Source organism: Anoplophora glabripennis, unplaced genomic scaffold, assembly GCF_000390285.2.
Source record: "Anoplophora glabripennis isolate ALB-LARVAE unplaced genomic scaffold, Agla_2.0 scaffold122, whole genome shotgun sequence".
NCBI lineage: Eukaryota > Metazoa > Arthropoda > Insecta > Coleoptera > Cerambycidae > Anoplophora > Anoplophora glabripennis.
Genome location: NW_019416406.1, coordinates 1,041,019 through 1,056,538, shown reverse-complemented (window position 1 = coordinate 1,056,538; position 15,520 = coordinate 1,041,019). Strand labels below are relative to the sequence as shown.

Sequence of the window (15,520 nt, the reverse complement as noted above, 5' to 3'; positions counted from 1 at the left end):
GAATTTTAAGGTTTTTAGAATATTTATTTTCAGAAACTTGTAATTTTCTTTTCATGTCATGCCTTCAAAGTTTAGATTGTATGCCATTAATAATATTTCTCTTATTTTGCGCCAATTTATATCTTACGAGGGTCAATCAATAAGTAACCGTGTTTGAAGACATTTGGCGTACATAGAGATAAATCACATCAAGTGATAGCATGTTTTTAAGTTTCTACATGCAAACAAATATCATACTATTAAAGTGGATATAAGCATTGCAAAATGCAATTTATACGTACATTGAGGGTGCAGGGTGGAAATTGACAACTTACAGCTTCATAAAACACATTACATTAATGTTAACAGTAATTTTTTTATAAAACAGAATACTCTTCACTTTTCTAATTATGTACAATAAAAAGTAAGAAATGAAAAGTACAAAAACAGTCCCCAGGACTGTAGCTGGATACAGTTTCATGAATGTCATACTGATGATTATTTCTAGACATCCATTCATTAACCTCGGTTCCAAAATTGATGTTCACTGGACGTTGTGTGATGTGGGAAGCTCTGTCTCATGAAACGTCAAAGTACATGCATTCCTTTAACTTATTTTTTTCAAAATTAACAAATATGCAAAGAAGGATGCGAAGTATGCAAATTAGACAAACATTTCAGCTTACAGATAGTTGCTCTTTGCACATGCCATTGTAACTCTGGAGAACGTTCTTTGTCCTCGCATTGAAAAACGGTCTGACCGAGGAATCGTCGGAATTACCATCGCAACCGCAATTATTGCTATCATCCGATGAGTTGCCGGTCGTCCTCTGGAGCGTGCATGCCTGTTTATCTTATCCGGAGTCAAGAGTGTTGGAGCGCCGATTCCGGGCAAGTGACGGCGTCTCCGCCCGAGTTCTGCAGTGCTTCAGATTTCAGTGTCTCGCGAAGCTCGCTGGGGCGCGGACGGGTGAGTGAAGTGGCATGATGATGTGAAACAGCAGACATGTGTGCCTCCGTCTACTCCTCCCTGCTCCTTTTTTTTCTCACCACCACCCTCACCATCTCCGTAAGTACCAAGATTGTTTCATGCTTTGACTTCTACTTTAGCCGGATGTATTATATTTTACCACAAATACTATCATTGTTTGAAAGACATGATGTAACAAAATTATACAGGGTGTTAGTAAATAAGTACGACAAATTTCAGGGGGTGATTCTACATGAGAAAATAATGGCAGTTTGCTTAAAAACGTATGTCCGCAAATGATTCGTTTTCCGAGATACGGGGTGTCAAAAGTTTTTCTTAAAAACTGACGATTTAATTTATTGCTCTGAAATCTGTCGTGATGTGCAAATGAAATTTGGGGGGTTTTAAGAGGTAGTTATTGCGCATTTTTTGACATGCGATTAAGAATTTTATGTTCATCATTGGCGCGCTTACGGGTAATAATCTCATTTTTTTTAAAGAAAGAAAAAAGTGGTACGCTACCGAGATATTACAAATCATTTCTAATTCCTCATTTTTAAATTCCTCGTTCAATTTGTGACAAAAAATCTCTCTTGACTTTTCTTCGTATTGGGCGACGTTTTGATGCAAAAAAATAAAACATCTTAACGCGTATTTTTCATTTCTTTAATACATTACCTAGTAGGCTACTGTCAACATTTGTCTGTTAAATACGAATATTTTTAAGAAATGTCAAATTAGCGTTTCGTCATTATTAATTTATTAAGCTTTTAGTTTGCTATAACTTTAGTGTTAATAAGTAATTAATTTTTCTTTTATCGAAAAGAATGGAAAATTTTACAAATGCGGAATTGTCAGACATGCATTTTGTCTATGGTCGAAGTAATGGAAATGGTCGGCAAGCTCGACGATTGTATGCTGAGTTGTATCCAGGACGTAGGGTACCTCATCACACAATATTTGCTCGTCTTCATCAACGTTTGCGCGAAAATGGTTCATTTAAGAAACAAACGGTTGACTGTGGGCGCCCTCGAGAAGTACGAACTGTGCAACTAGAAGAAGCAGTTCTCGAGTTAATTGCGGAGTCACCTGAAACAAGTACTCGAAAAATTGCCAACATATTGAATGTAAGCAACTTCACTGTATTTAAAATTCTTAAAGAACAGCAATTGTATCCGTTTCATATTGAACGTGTGCAAGCTCTACTACCTAGAGACTTTTTTCCGCGCCTATTTTTTTGCCAATGGATTAATCATCAAATCGCTCAAATTCCTAATTTTTTAAATGCCGTTTTGTTTACTGACGAGGCTACTTTTGGACGACAGTGTATACGAAATTTCCATAACAATCACTTATGGGCTGAGGAAAACCCCCATGGAATCTTTGAAGCTCATTTTCAGCATCAGTTTTCCGTAAATGTATGGCTTGGGGTAATTGATGATCATTTAATCGGTCCATATTTCCTCCCACAACGACTAACAGGCGAATCTTATCTTAATTTCCTACAGGAAGAGTTACCTGTTCTTCTTGAAGAAATTCCTCTACAGCTGAGACAACACCTATGGTACATGCATGATGGTGCACCAGCCCATTTTAGCATTAATGTACGTAATCACTTAGACACAGTATATCCAAATCGTTGGATAGGTAGGGGAGGTACGGAACATTGGCCTGCTCGATCGCCGGATTTAAATCCTCTTGATTTTTGCATTTGGGGTTTTCTTAAGTCATTAGTTTATTCCACTCCCGTTGAAAATGTTGATGACCTGAGGAATCGAATTATAGTCGGCTGTGAGACAATAAGAAATATACCAGGAATATTTGCGCGAATACGACAATCAATGAGGCGAAGAGTTGAATCTTGTGTCACGTCTGAGGGAGGTCATTTTGAACATTTGTTGTAGCTTTGCGCCTTTTCAAAATTTTATTAGTGTTATTTTCTGTTATTGTTCTGGTTTAATGTTATTGTATTAGATAGTTCTGATAATGTATTAAAGAAATAAAAATACGCGTTAAGATGTTTTATTTTTTTCATCAAAATGGCACCCCATACGAAGAAAAGGCAATAGATTTTTTGTCACAAATTGACCGAGGAATTCAAAAATTTTTAATTTGTAATATCTCAGTAGCGTACCATTTTTTATCTTTAAAAAAATTGAGATTATTACCCGTACGCGCGCCAATGATGAACATAAAATTCTTAATTGCGTGTCAAAAAATGCGCAATAACTACCTCTTAAAACCCACCAAATTTCATTTGCACATCTTGACCGGTTTCAGAGCAATAAATTAAATCGTCAGTTTTTAAGAAAAACTTTGACACCCCGTATCTCGGAAAACGAATCATTTGCGGACATACGTTTATAACCAAATTGCCATTATTTTCTCATGTAGAATTACCCCCTGAAATTTGTCGCACTTATTTACTAACACCCTGTATTTTTTTTTAAATTTATGTAGACTAGAATTAACGTTCGTTATATATTTTTATGGAAATATAAAAAATATTACTTATATTATTTTAATATACCCAGTATGGTGATCACATTTTAATAATTTTTTACTTTTTCGAATCTAAAGTTCCCTTTTATGATGATCTGTCATATATGTTAAAACCTGAAACTCTATATAAAATATCAAACAAATGTGTAAAAGTAATCTTAACTACACATTTTTTCGAGTTGATTATAATGCACTGTTCTTGACTTAAAAATATCTTATCGACACATTTGCGTGCTTTACCGTAATACAAATTCAACACTATTCAGTACGTTTTAATAATGAAAACGAAACATACAAAGGTAGACCAGACTAGAATGACTGTTAAAAGAATTTTCGGTTATTCAAAGAAGGAAAACAATTATTTGTATATCTAAGTCTTTATTTACAGAGTATAGATAGGAATTCATAAAACTATAAGTTTATCCTGACTAACAAGATGCATGCAAGAATTGAAAATGTCCCTGTTATAAAACCATAAAGCTAATTTATACAGGGTGTCTGAAAGCAAATCGACCTTACTTTAAAAGTAGCTTCCTGGAGTGGAAATAAACTTATTTAAATCAAGTTACATTAGCACTGTTTTGCTTCCTTAAAAAGTTATCAGCCATAAAAAAATTTTTGATTTTGAGATTTCTTTAAGAGAAAATGAAACTTGATATGGGAGGGTTTTTGGGGTAGCATCACAGGAATATGAGCTTATTTTCTACCTAAAAGACCCTAGGTCATTAAGAACACCTTAAACAGTATTTTCTGTATTGCAATATATTTTTATTAGTATAGTATTTTATAGTATAGTAGAGATTTCTAGAAAACAGTAAGTACCACAAAATTAAATTTATTGAGCTGTAATATCCTAGCTAGTGTCGACTTTCGGAGAAATTGATCTAAATCGCATAAAAAGTTTAACTTGATGTAGCAAAAAGTGAAGTTTAATTAGACTAGAATATTTCCAAATACCTTACCTACTCGGTTGCATGGACCACTGACGACTGCTGTAAAAAATTGAAACCCCTCCGAAACGGTGCATTTTAGCGATATGCATACATTTGGAGTCAATAAAATGAGACTTTTTTTAGTCTATTTTAAAGTTAATTCAAATAAATTCATTTTTTAAAATCTTATACGAAATTAAACTTCACTTATTTATTTACTTTAAAAAAGAATGAGGGATAATAAAGCATCTACATTTTCGCAAAATCTCTACTAACAACAAAAGTAAGGCAAAAAATAAACTTATATTAATGTTCAAAATTCTTATCAGATTTCGGTGAAAAATCCTCTAAAGGAATCCTAAAAAAGATATAAAATAAATAAAATTCATTTCAAGCAAGCAAAACTGTATAAAGTAGGTAGTTAACTTAATTTAAATCAGTTTATTTTTACTTAAGGAAAAGACCCTTGAAGTGACCTTATTCGCTTCCGGACGTCCTTTCTTTAACAAAAAATTGGCGAAACGTTAGAAACTATTGGTTAGTTTTCTGCGATTTTCATCAAACAATCATTTTAAGATGCCTTTAAAAAAATGATATAGGACATTTGAACATCACAAAGATTAAGAAAGAACATTGGTACCATATTTCTTTAAATTAATTATCATTTTCAACAAAAATCGTTTACACTATGCAGATAATAATTTAATTTAATGTAATTTTTTAAGTTTACTCGGTATGTATAACTGCATTAATTTTGTCATACCACAATGCTTGTAAACCAACATGCAAGGCTTGAACTTGACACATGTGATGTCATCAGGTTTTTACTTGCAATTTACATATAACTTGATTTTAAAGATTTTAATTATTGATTTTATGTCTTAAATCAAGAAATTTTCTTCTAATACACAATTTGTCCAATGAAAAATAATTGCCTGTAATAATACTCTTGTAAGCTCACTGCTTTTCTTTTTGTATAAACTTGCCTCGTGCAATATTCTGTAGAGATCGACCGAATGTGATTTTATTGGCCGAAGCCGAAGCTAAACTTCTGTTTATGGGTCACCTTCGGCCGAAGCCGAAGATATTTTTATTACTTGATTTTAATTAATAACAAATATATGATAAAATAACATAAAATTATGTCAAAAATAAATGAATAATGTTTTGGAAATATAATATAATAGTTTAAATAACTAGATGAATTTCACAGAGTCTAAGTACACTTAAAGTGTACGATAATTCAATAAATAATGAATTCTAAACAAAAAATTTAGATAAATTTGGAATTAAAACACTGGAGGCAGTACAGTATTAGGGGTCCCGAAGGCTTGCAAAAAATGTAATAAAATTTCCAGGGTCGTATTTAAAAAAATGAAGTTGATGATGGTCCAGGAGAGACTAAACGTTACATATAAAAATTGATTATGCCATTGGATACAGGGCAAAAAGTGGCCATGAGAAAGTGTTCTTCTTCTTTCAATATCACCTCAAATAAGGCTGAAATGAAACAAAAACGAATTTCCAAAATTTCGTTTTTTTTTCAAATATTTCGAAAACTAATCATATTAGCCTTGTTTTTTTAGAGGCATAATGTTGGTCCCCTGATTACGCAACTTTGCCCCCATTTAAGTTACTTCGTATCTCTTACCGTTTCCGAGATCTCTGTATTGAGAAACGAATTTGTAACAGCCTGTATATAGGGTGTTAATTACCTATGCACAATAAATTCAATAGACGATTATTTGAGTGATTTTAATACAAAAAGTTCATATAAACATTGGTCCGCAGATGCTTCGTTTTCAAGATACAAGGTGTTAATCTTTTATAAAAAATGCTATTTCGTAAATACACCTTTTACCCAATTTTGTTGTAATTTGGCAGTGTTATTTGTAGTCTTAAGGGGCTAATTTAACCCTAATTTGATTAGATTTGTTAAGCCCAGTGGCGTCCCGAACGGTACTTTCGACTTCGGCGAAAAGTTCGACTTAATTTTGGCCGAAGCCGATTCTTAACCGAAGGTTTAAATAATGGCCGAATGTGGCCGAAGCCGATGCCGAAGCCGATTAGTCGGTCGGTCTCTAATATTCTGGAAGAACTGTCTTCATTTATTGATACGTACTTATTTCCAAAATTCTTTGTGTTCCTGTTTACTTATTTCTAAAAAGTATCTTTATTTTTGTACCCATTTGTTCCCAATTACCAATTCGTGACATAATTACCTAAATAAGACATTCTTAATAGTTCATGACAGGTATCTTTAAATCTGCGTTACCAAAATTAACTACTGGATACTTTTACAATTATTCTCTTTAATCATATCGTCTCTATGTGATGTTTACTTTTTGTAGATGACGTGTTTGGTATAATTTATCAAAGGTGTTAAAAAACTTTTCTTTTTATATGAAATTTTGCAAAAACGCCGTATTTGTCTTATATTCAGATTCTGAGTATCTAATACAACTTCGTTTCGAAGCTGTGCCAGTTATTTATTTAATGTGTTTATAATTAGTTTTTTTTATTGAGAATTCATGAACAAAATAGCTGTTAGTATTTATCAAGAATCTGTGAACTGATTTCTACTATTTTTAAATATTTCTCCTGTTTCGTGGAAATATAGATAAAAGTAGTTTCATCTCAAGTGTGTGATTTACAACTGCTACTGAACTTTAGGTAAAAAAACATATAAAATCTTTGTAACAGAAAACGGCTAAAACTAAAAACTTCTGTAGGTACCTACCTTTTAAATTAATCAGGATATCTATAAGTTTTCCTCAATTTTTTTCTAGAAAATCGTTTCTTTGACATCTTAACAAATATTTATCTTTTATCTTTTAGGAAAATAGGAGAAACTTCACTTATTATTTAAAATGTGCATCAAACACAAATACAATTTTACAGTTTAATTTTTGGCATCCGTGTATTACGAACTAATCATGCGTAATAAAGCAAAAACGGAGCTCTCTCTCCTATTATGTCCTTAATATTCATATGAATGAAAGTATTATATAAACATTTCTCTTTCGATGCTCTAATTTCATTATTAATAAGGCACAAGCCCATACAGAATCTCTAGTGGATTAAAATGCTTATTTGCTGAACACCTAATATTTTAAGGAAGTTAAAAATAAAATATAACGGCAGGACAAGGTCATCCCATTAGAATTCCCTAAGATGAAATTATGTGTTATTCTGTGAAAACGTGTATTGAATTATGAAATTTGTGCCGTATTTCTCGTTTTATAATTTTTGTTGAAAAAGATGACTCATTAAACAGATATTAAGAATGACAATGACCTGTATACGTTAAAACACACCTTTGAATGAAATTGAAAGTCTGGCAAGATGCTAATTTTGCAGTTCAGGCTATTATAGTTATTAAAAGTAATTTAGTGTTCCAATAAGTTTTTCTCTAAATTGTCTAATAACTTAAATCAGTGACATATTTTTATTAATATATATGAAGCACCAGTATACGGAATATCTCAAATTAATTCCATACATCAATATATAGAAAAAGAATTATCTCGAATAAAAAATTGGCACATCTGCCATAATCTCGTCATAACTAAACATTGTTTCGTCAACAGAATATTTCTTTAGTGAAGGATCTTGAGTGAATTCCAGATTATATGTTCGGATATAGAAGAACAATATAACCTTGATCTTAATAAAATTTCTTACTGATGTAAATATATTTTGTCTGAAGAAAACTCGACTTTAACTAAGCCGTTTTCTACTAAAATGTTTTAATACATTAGAATTATGAACACTTATTTGCACTTTGGCTAGTATTTTTTGTTTCTGTGTCGATATCACTATCTTTAAACCCATTGGTACAACTTTTTAAGCTTAGGTCCCTTAGGATTTTTGTCACAAGCGAAGAAGCTGGACTGCTGGATCTAGGGCTGATGCGGTGCGCTCAAAACTTTTTAACAATGTTTTGAATTGAAAAACGTTTGTTATTGTAAATTCTTACAAAATATGGTTATTTCAGAAGTAAACGGGTGCTATACTCGTACAATGTTACTATCTAAGTTGTAATTCAATTAAAGAATTCGGCAAAAACTGTATAGGTACAGTTTTTTTTATGTTTTGAACATGTCTAACCCTCAGTATATCCTTGGGACGACTTCAATGTATCGAAAGGCAAAAAATACGCTTGAATTCGGGTTGTACTCACACACTGGCCAGATTTTGGTTATATATAGAAATGCAAAATACCATAAATTCGAAACTGGCTTGAAATTTTACACGTTTCGCGAGGATTTTCGGTAGTTGTTCTATCAACACTATTTGCAGCTAATGTTGATAATTTCGATTCGCAACATAGGTGAAAATTTCAATTCGCGGCGTCTCTTGCTTCACAAGGATGGTCAACTATATACTTTCGAGCATGGGCAACTACCTACTGTTGGCTGGCCTTTCGCTGTCGACACTGTATATAATTATAGAAAACTGAATTTTTTTCTTTTTTACTTTGATAATTTTCACAAAATATACATTCCTTATAAAAGTAAAAATTTATAATAATTCTTTCCGACTTTGTTCTCCCGATGACAATGTTACGTTTTGAACTTTGCATAATAATGTATGAAATGTGATTCCTTGAAAAATAACATCCTAGAGTTATTTAATGACTTTGGGGTATTAAAAAAATGAATATTTATTGTTAGTGAGAGTATAAATAGCTACATTGTCACAAACACTTCAGATAACCTTGCTACACTCTCTTTATAAAAAAAACGGCAATACAACTGGGATTTTAATGTGGTTACATAAATAACAAGACTGATATGTTTCAAAACCACACCGTACTCTATATTACATATTCTGCGGTTTTTTCCAGGATGAGTTTTATTTTTTTAAATTAACATTCTCTAAAAGTTTGAAGTTCTAAATTAGTAAAATATGTTTTAGACATTTATTATTTATTATTTGAGTATCAAATAATATTCTCATTGTTTTTCCAAACTATTCCAAAGTTTTATTAGAAGCCACTCAAATATATTTACATTTCACATTGTTTAGTATTTATTAATACTAATAATGGAATGGATTTAATATCTGAAATATGAACATAATGAACACGAAAATTACATATATGTCAAAACTGTGCTCGCGTCGGGTTCACTTTATATTCCTGTCAACCAAAAAATTATACAATAGTGCAAACGTTTAATGAATAATTCTTTAAAGCCAGAAATCTTGCAGCGAATATTTAATCGATTAAGTTTCTAATATGATTAATGTGTGTCACCAAATATTTCAAGTAAATGTGAATAAATATACAGAAGGTCACGTTTATAATATTCTTTGAAATTGTATTATTTGTCACGTGCATATTAATATTTTTTGGTAGGTTATATAAAATTTTCAAATAATTCTTAAAAAGTATTAATTTGGATATTTCTACAAACGGTTTTCAATTGCCATTGACATTCTTTTATATTATTGTCATATCCAAAATTATTAATAGTTACGTAGAAATCATCTTTTTGCCATTAATTGAACATGTAATTTATCTAAATCCTTGATAACCTTAAAATAATATATTTAGAATTGATAATAATAAACCAAATTGTAATGAATCGGTTTTGGTGTACTATAAAGACTTCTATATATAGAAGTATACTTAACATTATTTCTCTAAACCAATATTATTTAAATTGGAGTTGAAATTAATTTGAAAATAGCTGTTTTTCTGTTAAAAATGTTGAAAATTAGAATATACAGTGGCAACATATTTCCACCACATTAGGTATATCAATTATTTAATTAGCAGTAGTAAATTTCCTTTGGACCTTTGTGTCTGAAACGAAAATATTGCTTTTGTCCTGAATATAATCCCCTACCATACCTATAATCAAAACAACCTTGCCATACACAATAGAAGATGAAGCTAAAAAACTAATAAAACTTCAGATAATCCTCCCCTTATCAACAAATAATATAACTTTTAGGCCTTGAAAATGCATTTATTGGCTTTTCAAGAAGATTAGTCTTTTGATTTAAATGCAATATATTGGAGTTTATATACACTATTGATATCCCACTATTTATTATTTCTGTTTGTATTTTTTGGCAATAAACTAGAATTATTGCAAAAAGTTATTGTAAAGTAGTAACTTGTTTGAAAGACGTGACCTTCAGTCATACCCTTAAAAGTATTTTTTTAGCGTTTTCTTAAATATATATTACAATGTGCTGTCTGTAACTGTATCATTTTTACTAAATATTTTATTTAAAAGGGAGTTGATATTTTGCTCCCTTTGTATATAAAACATTATTTTATTTTTATTAATATAAAATAATATTAGTACACAATAGTGATAGTGATATGGATATTTGTATTTTAAAAAATCAGACAAATATTAGTTTATTTATTTTATTTAACAAGTAATATTTAAGATAAAAATTCAATTCAAATACTTCATGGCAATCAACCTCTTAAATAACATTGAGAACTATGACATTCGACAAAACCTATAGAAAAATATTTGATACATATTTCTTTGCAGTTGCCGAGTCTTAAATAATGAAATTTAATCCACTACCAAAGACGACAATCTTTAGGTACCTTTGCGGTTTTAATTAACCATCACTATGTTATTTTTTTATTCCATTAAGGTGAAGTACTTTTTTTAATTCTTTACTGGACAGGGCCTTTCAAGCAAAACTTTGATCCTAAAGCTGCTAAAAGGTTACTTATACAAAACAAGCATGCCAAATAAACATAAACATAAAAGCCCATGTTTGTTTAAATTAGCCAAAATAATTTAAAAGCATGTAATCTCACGGCTTTGTTAGATACCAAACCTTTTATCCCATTGATAATGCTATCCTCGAGCATAAACAAATTAATGCGTTAGTATGAGAAATACTACAAAAACTTTGTTATTTTGTCTACACAGCTTAAAATTTTTGTGTTATATGTTATGATAAAAATTTATAGAAAAAAATAAGAGGAGTGTTGAATACATTTCTATTCAGTATGAATGGAATAAATAAAAATTCAAGTTTAAACCCTAACAGAAAACTTAATTATGATTTTAGAATTATTTTTTAAGTTCTTAATAAATTTTGTGTTTTCTGTATAATGCCATTCCTTTTATTTTCTTGTAATATAAAAACTATTTAAGTTAGTTAAGCTTTTACTTTTTGTTTTGTATGAAGTTATCGAATTATCCAAAAAAACTTTTTTATTTAGCAGTTACAAAAAGATTAGTGTAGAAATCTACATGCTTCTAATATTTTCATTTTTATTAAAAATTATTTCAAAAGAAGAAAGAAAATTGTAACATTAAATGACTAAGTAATTATCTCCACTTTTGGAGTATTGTGAAGCACTTCATATTATTAAAACAGACATGCGGAAAAATTTTTGTGAGGAGGAAAATTAAGAAAGGGCTGAAAATGCATAGAAATAAGAAAGTAAACTGAAATGTACAGAATAATTCGGTTATTTAATGTTATTACATTATTTTGTTTGTTCTTTTACTATGTGCATATTTTTAATCGTAAATGTGAAAATCCTGGGGATAGACAGACTTATAACCTAAATTTTTATTACCAACTAAATAAATAAAATTGCTAGAGAATTGAATAGCTTTATACAGGGTGTCCCGGTAGTTGATACAAAAAAGTCAAGTACAGATAAATGATGTCCAAATAATATCAGTTCTTCATATAAATTTTTTTCATATGGGCCTTCGTTAACAAGTTACGGGTCCTCAAAAGTGAAAATTAAAAAGTTATTTTTATTTACAGTTTCTAAACCATTAACTTTAGCATGATGCAAATTTGGTGATTGATAACACATGAGTACAGCTAGTTTTTGATATTGTAAGTGAAACTTCATTATGCCCAGAACGCCAGGGACGGACTATGCCCAATGGTTAACAACCCAGAATTTTTGCATAGATGACGATCGCAATCTCACTGTAACCCTTCTAATATTATAAATGTGAATGTAAGTCTGTTTGTTACGCTTTCACGCGAAAACTACTTAACCGATCATCATGAAACTTTGTACACATATTCTTGGCGGCATTAGAAGTAACATAAGATATTTTTTATTAAAATAAAATATATTTTTTACGAAAGATTTTCTATATTTATTGTTTCAGGTTAGCTGTCATTTTTGTGGTTAATTCGTGATTTTACCCTTGATCTCTGATACTTATTTAATGGCTTCAATGCGAGTGAAGCCGCGGGGAAAAGCTAGTTAAAAATAAGTTCCCTGGAGAATTTGCCAACGATAATACCCTCTTGGTGCAACTCGGTAAAATTAACAGTTTAAGAAATATTTGTGATTTTTTGTCACAGTGCACATCGAGCTGCGCCTCCACCATTTTTTGTTTTTAATTTTTAATTGCCATTAATTACTATGTTAGAAGGGTACATATATTTAAAATAAGAGCTTAGAAAATCTTACTGGTTGCTAATGTAATTTTCACAAACAAAATTTAACATACACACTTTACTCATAACACAAAATAGAAAAACAAACAAGAATAAGTTGAAGTTCAAAAAATAATTTAAAAGAAAGAAAACTATCAAAATACATTTTCAATATTGGCACCTTCCACCTCCACACGCTTCCTAAGACTATGAATGTTATTTGTTTGTTTATGAAATAATGTAATAATTTAATAAGTCCGTACGTTTTTGAGGAACGTCTGGAGTGAATATCTATGTTCCGAGTTTTTGCAGCCACTATTAGATGATGTTCCATTAGACACCCGAAGAAACGTTTGGTTCATGCACGATGGAGTATCTCCCAATTTCAACATTGATGTACGAAATTATTTATCCATTGTCTTTAATATTGAATGGTTTGAGAGAGGAGATCCAATTTCATGGCCACCACGTTCTCCAGACTTCTCCCGTCGGGATACTTAAAAAGTTTAGTATACGTAATCCCAGTACAGACAAATTATGAATACATATTTTGTCTGTACAAATAATTAATTTCCATTGTGATAATGTTAGCCATACCCCAGAAATGCTTTTTCGTGTACAAACAAATAACATTCGTAGACTTAGGAAGTGTATGGAGGTGGAAGGTGCCCATACTGAAAATGAATTTTTATAGTTTTCTTTCTTTCAAATTATTTTTTGAACTTCAACTTATTCTTGTTTTGTTTTTCTATTTTGTGTTATGAGTAAAGTGTGTATGTTAAATTTTGTTTGTGAAAATTACATTAGCAGACAGTAAGATTTTCTAGGCTCTTATTTTAAAAATATGTACCCTTCTAACATTGTAATTAAGTGCAATTAAAAATTAAATGCAAAAAATGATGGAGGCGCTGCTCGATATGTGACATAAATCCCAAATATTTCCTAAACTGTTAATTTTACCGAGTTGAACCAAGAGGGTATTATCGTTGGCAAATTCTTCAGGGAACTTATTTTTGATACAGGCAGATTGCGATCGTCATTTATGCAAAAATTCTGGGTTGTTAACCATTGGGCATAGTCCGTCCCTGGCGTTTTGGGCATAATGAAGTTTCAATTACACCATCAAAAACAAGCTGTACGCATGTGTCATCGAACACCAAATTTACAATATGCCGAAGTTAATAGTTTAGAGACTGTACATAAAAAGAACTTTTTAATTTTAACCTTTGAAGGCCCGTAACTTGTTAACGAAGGCCCGTATGAAAAAAAATTATATGAAGAACTGATATCATTTTGACCTCATTTATTTGCACTCGACTTTGTATCAGGTACCGGGACACCCTGTATAAAACAAAAAGTGGAAGGGAAAACTATCCATGTCTTGAACACTTTTAAGGAATTTTATTCAAATTTGACAAAGATTTCTGGGAACGCCAAATTCGAATATAGAGATAAAAAATCACTAATATATATGTTTTTAAATGTACACCGCTTTTTCAATTTTAGAACGCCCATGAATTCAATTGAATTTGGTTATATCAGAATAATCACTTTGAAATTATTATTAATTATTACGTAGTAATAAGAAGTGGATCTTATTTGTGGAAGGGCGAAATGGGCGGTGACTATTAGACGCCTTCATTATAGCCATCTTTCTCTATCGCACGGATTTCTATGACTTTCTTTATCGCTCTCACGTAACGGCCGATGAACCATGGGGACTTTCCGACCCTGTATATAGGGCATCAGAGAAATAAGTGCCAACAGATAAACCACTCGTTTATCTAATTAAAACCAAGAATGTTTGTCTAATACTTTTTTCCAAACCTCTTCTTAAGATCATACAATACTTTAAAATTTAAAATTTTTGCTACCTTATAGAGGCGGAGATTGTCATCCCTGCAAGTGCCAGACAAAATTTAGTTGACATAGTTTGATCAAATTTACATTTTTAGCTCTAATTCTACTCAATTTACCTTATCCTCACTATTTCGCCTTATTTTAGGGGATACTTTAGCATTTCACTAAAAACTGCCCTGATAAATCGGTTTTTGGGTTGAGCATTCGGATTCAACAAAAAAAAAATATATACAAGGTCTATGTACTTATGTCTGGTACAGAACTTTTTTTGAGGGTTGTGTAATTTACCTTTAACCAATATTTAAATAATAAAAATCTGAATAACTATCACTAGAAAAATGTAATAACGTTTTATGAGTACATATTTTTAAAAATTTTATTTCTAACTTATTAGCAGAGCGGCACACCTGCAGATTTAAGAATGAAACGTGAAATATGGTAGAAACCGGAAGTACAATTTCAATATTTTTAAACCAGCATAAAATAAAAATGCATAATAACTAAGAACCACAATCCATAACTTCAATTGCAATCATCACACTGCTATTTTGTTGCTTAGAAATTACAATGATTTAATAAATTCAATCCGACTGAAACTGCAAGAATAAAGTGAAATGTCATCTTTTGCCCTTGACACTTTATAACTAGCATGAATAAGAAACTTAGCGCTGCCATAATATCTGCATCTCAACCACGATATTACCTTTCAAATTGTGATATAACGCAGCTATATTTCTATATATTACTATCTTTATATCCACCGAACAAATTAATGTCATTTTATATTAAATTTATGAACATATCATGGATGAGTATATTGATCTTTTCTTCAGGTTAAGATTATCATCGTGTCTGCATAAAGATGTTCTTGATT

At 30.9% G+C, this 15,520-nt stretch overlaps 1 protein-coding gene across 1 annotated transcript in view; it reads left to right on the top strand.

Annotated features, from left to right (window-relative positions):
• The first annotated feature begins 897 nt into the window (after nt 1–897).
• Nucleotides 898–15,520, top strand: part of LOC108907887 — a 133,128-nt gene continuing 118,505 nt past the window's right edge. Inside the window, exon 1 of the mRNA XM_018711721.2 lies at nt 898–1,048. Within this exon, the coding sequence (XP_018567237.1) occupies nt 986–1,048 (63 nt within the window). The 5' untranslated portion in view covers nt 898–985. The remainder of the gene's footprint in view (nt 1,049–15,520) is intronic.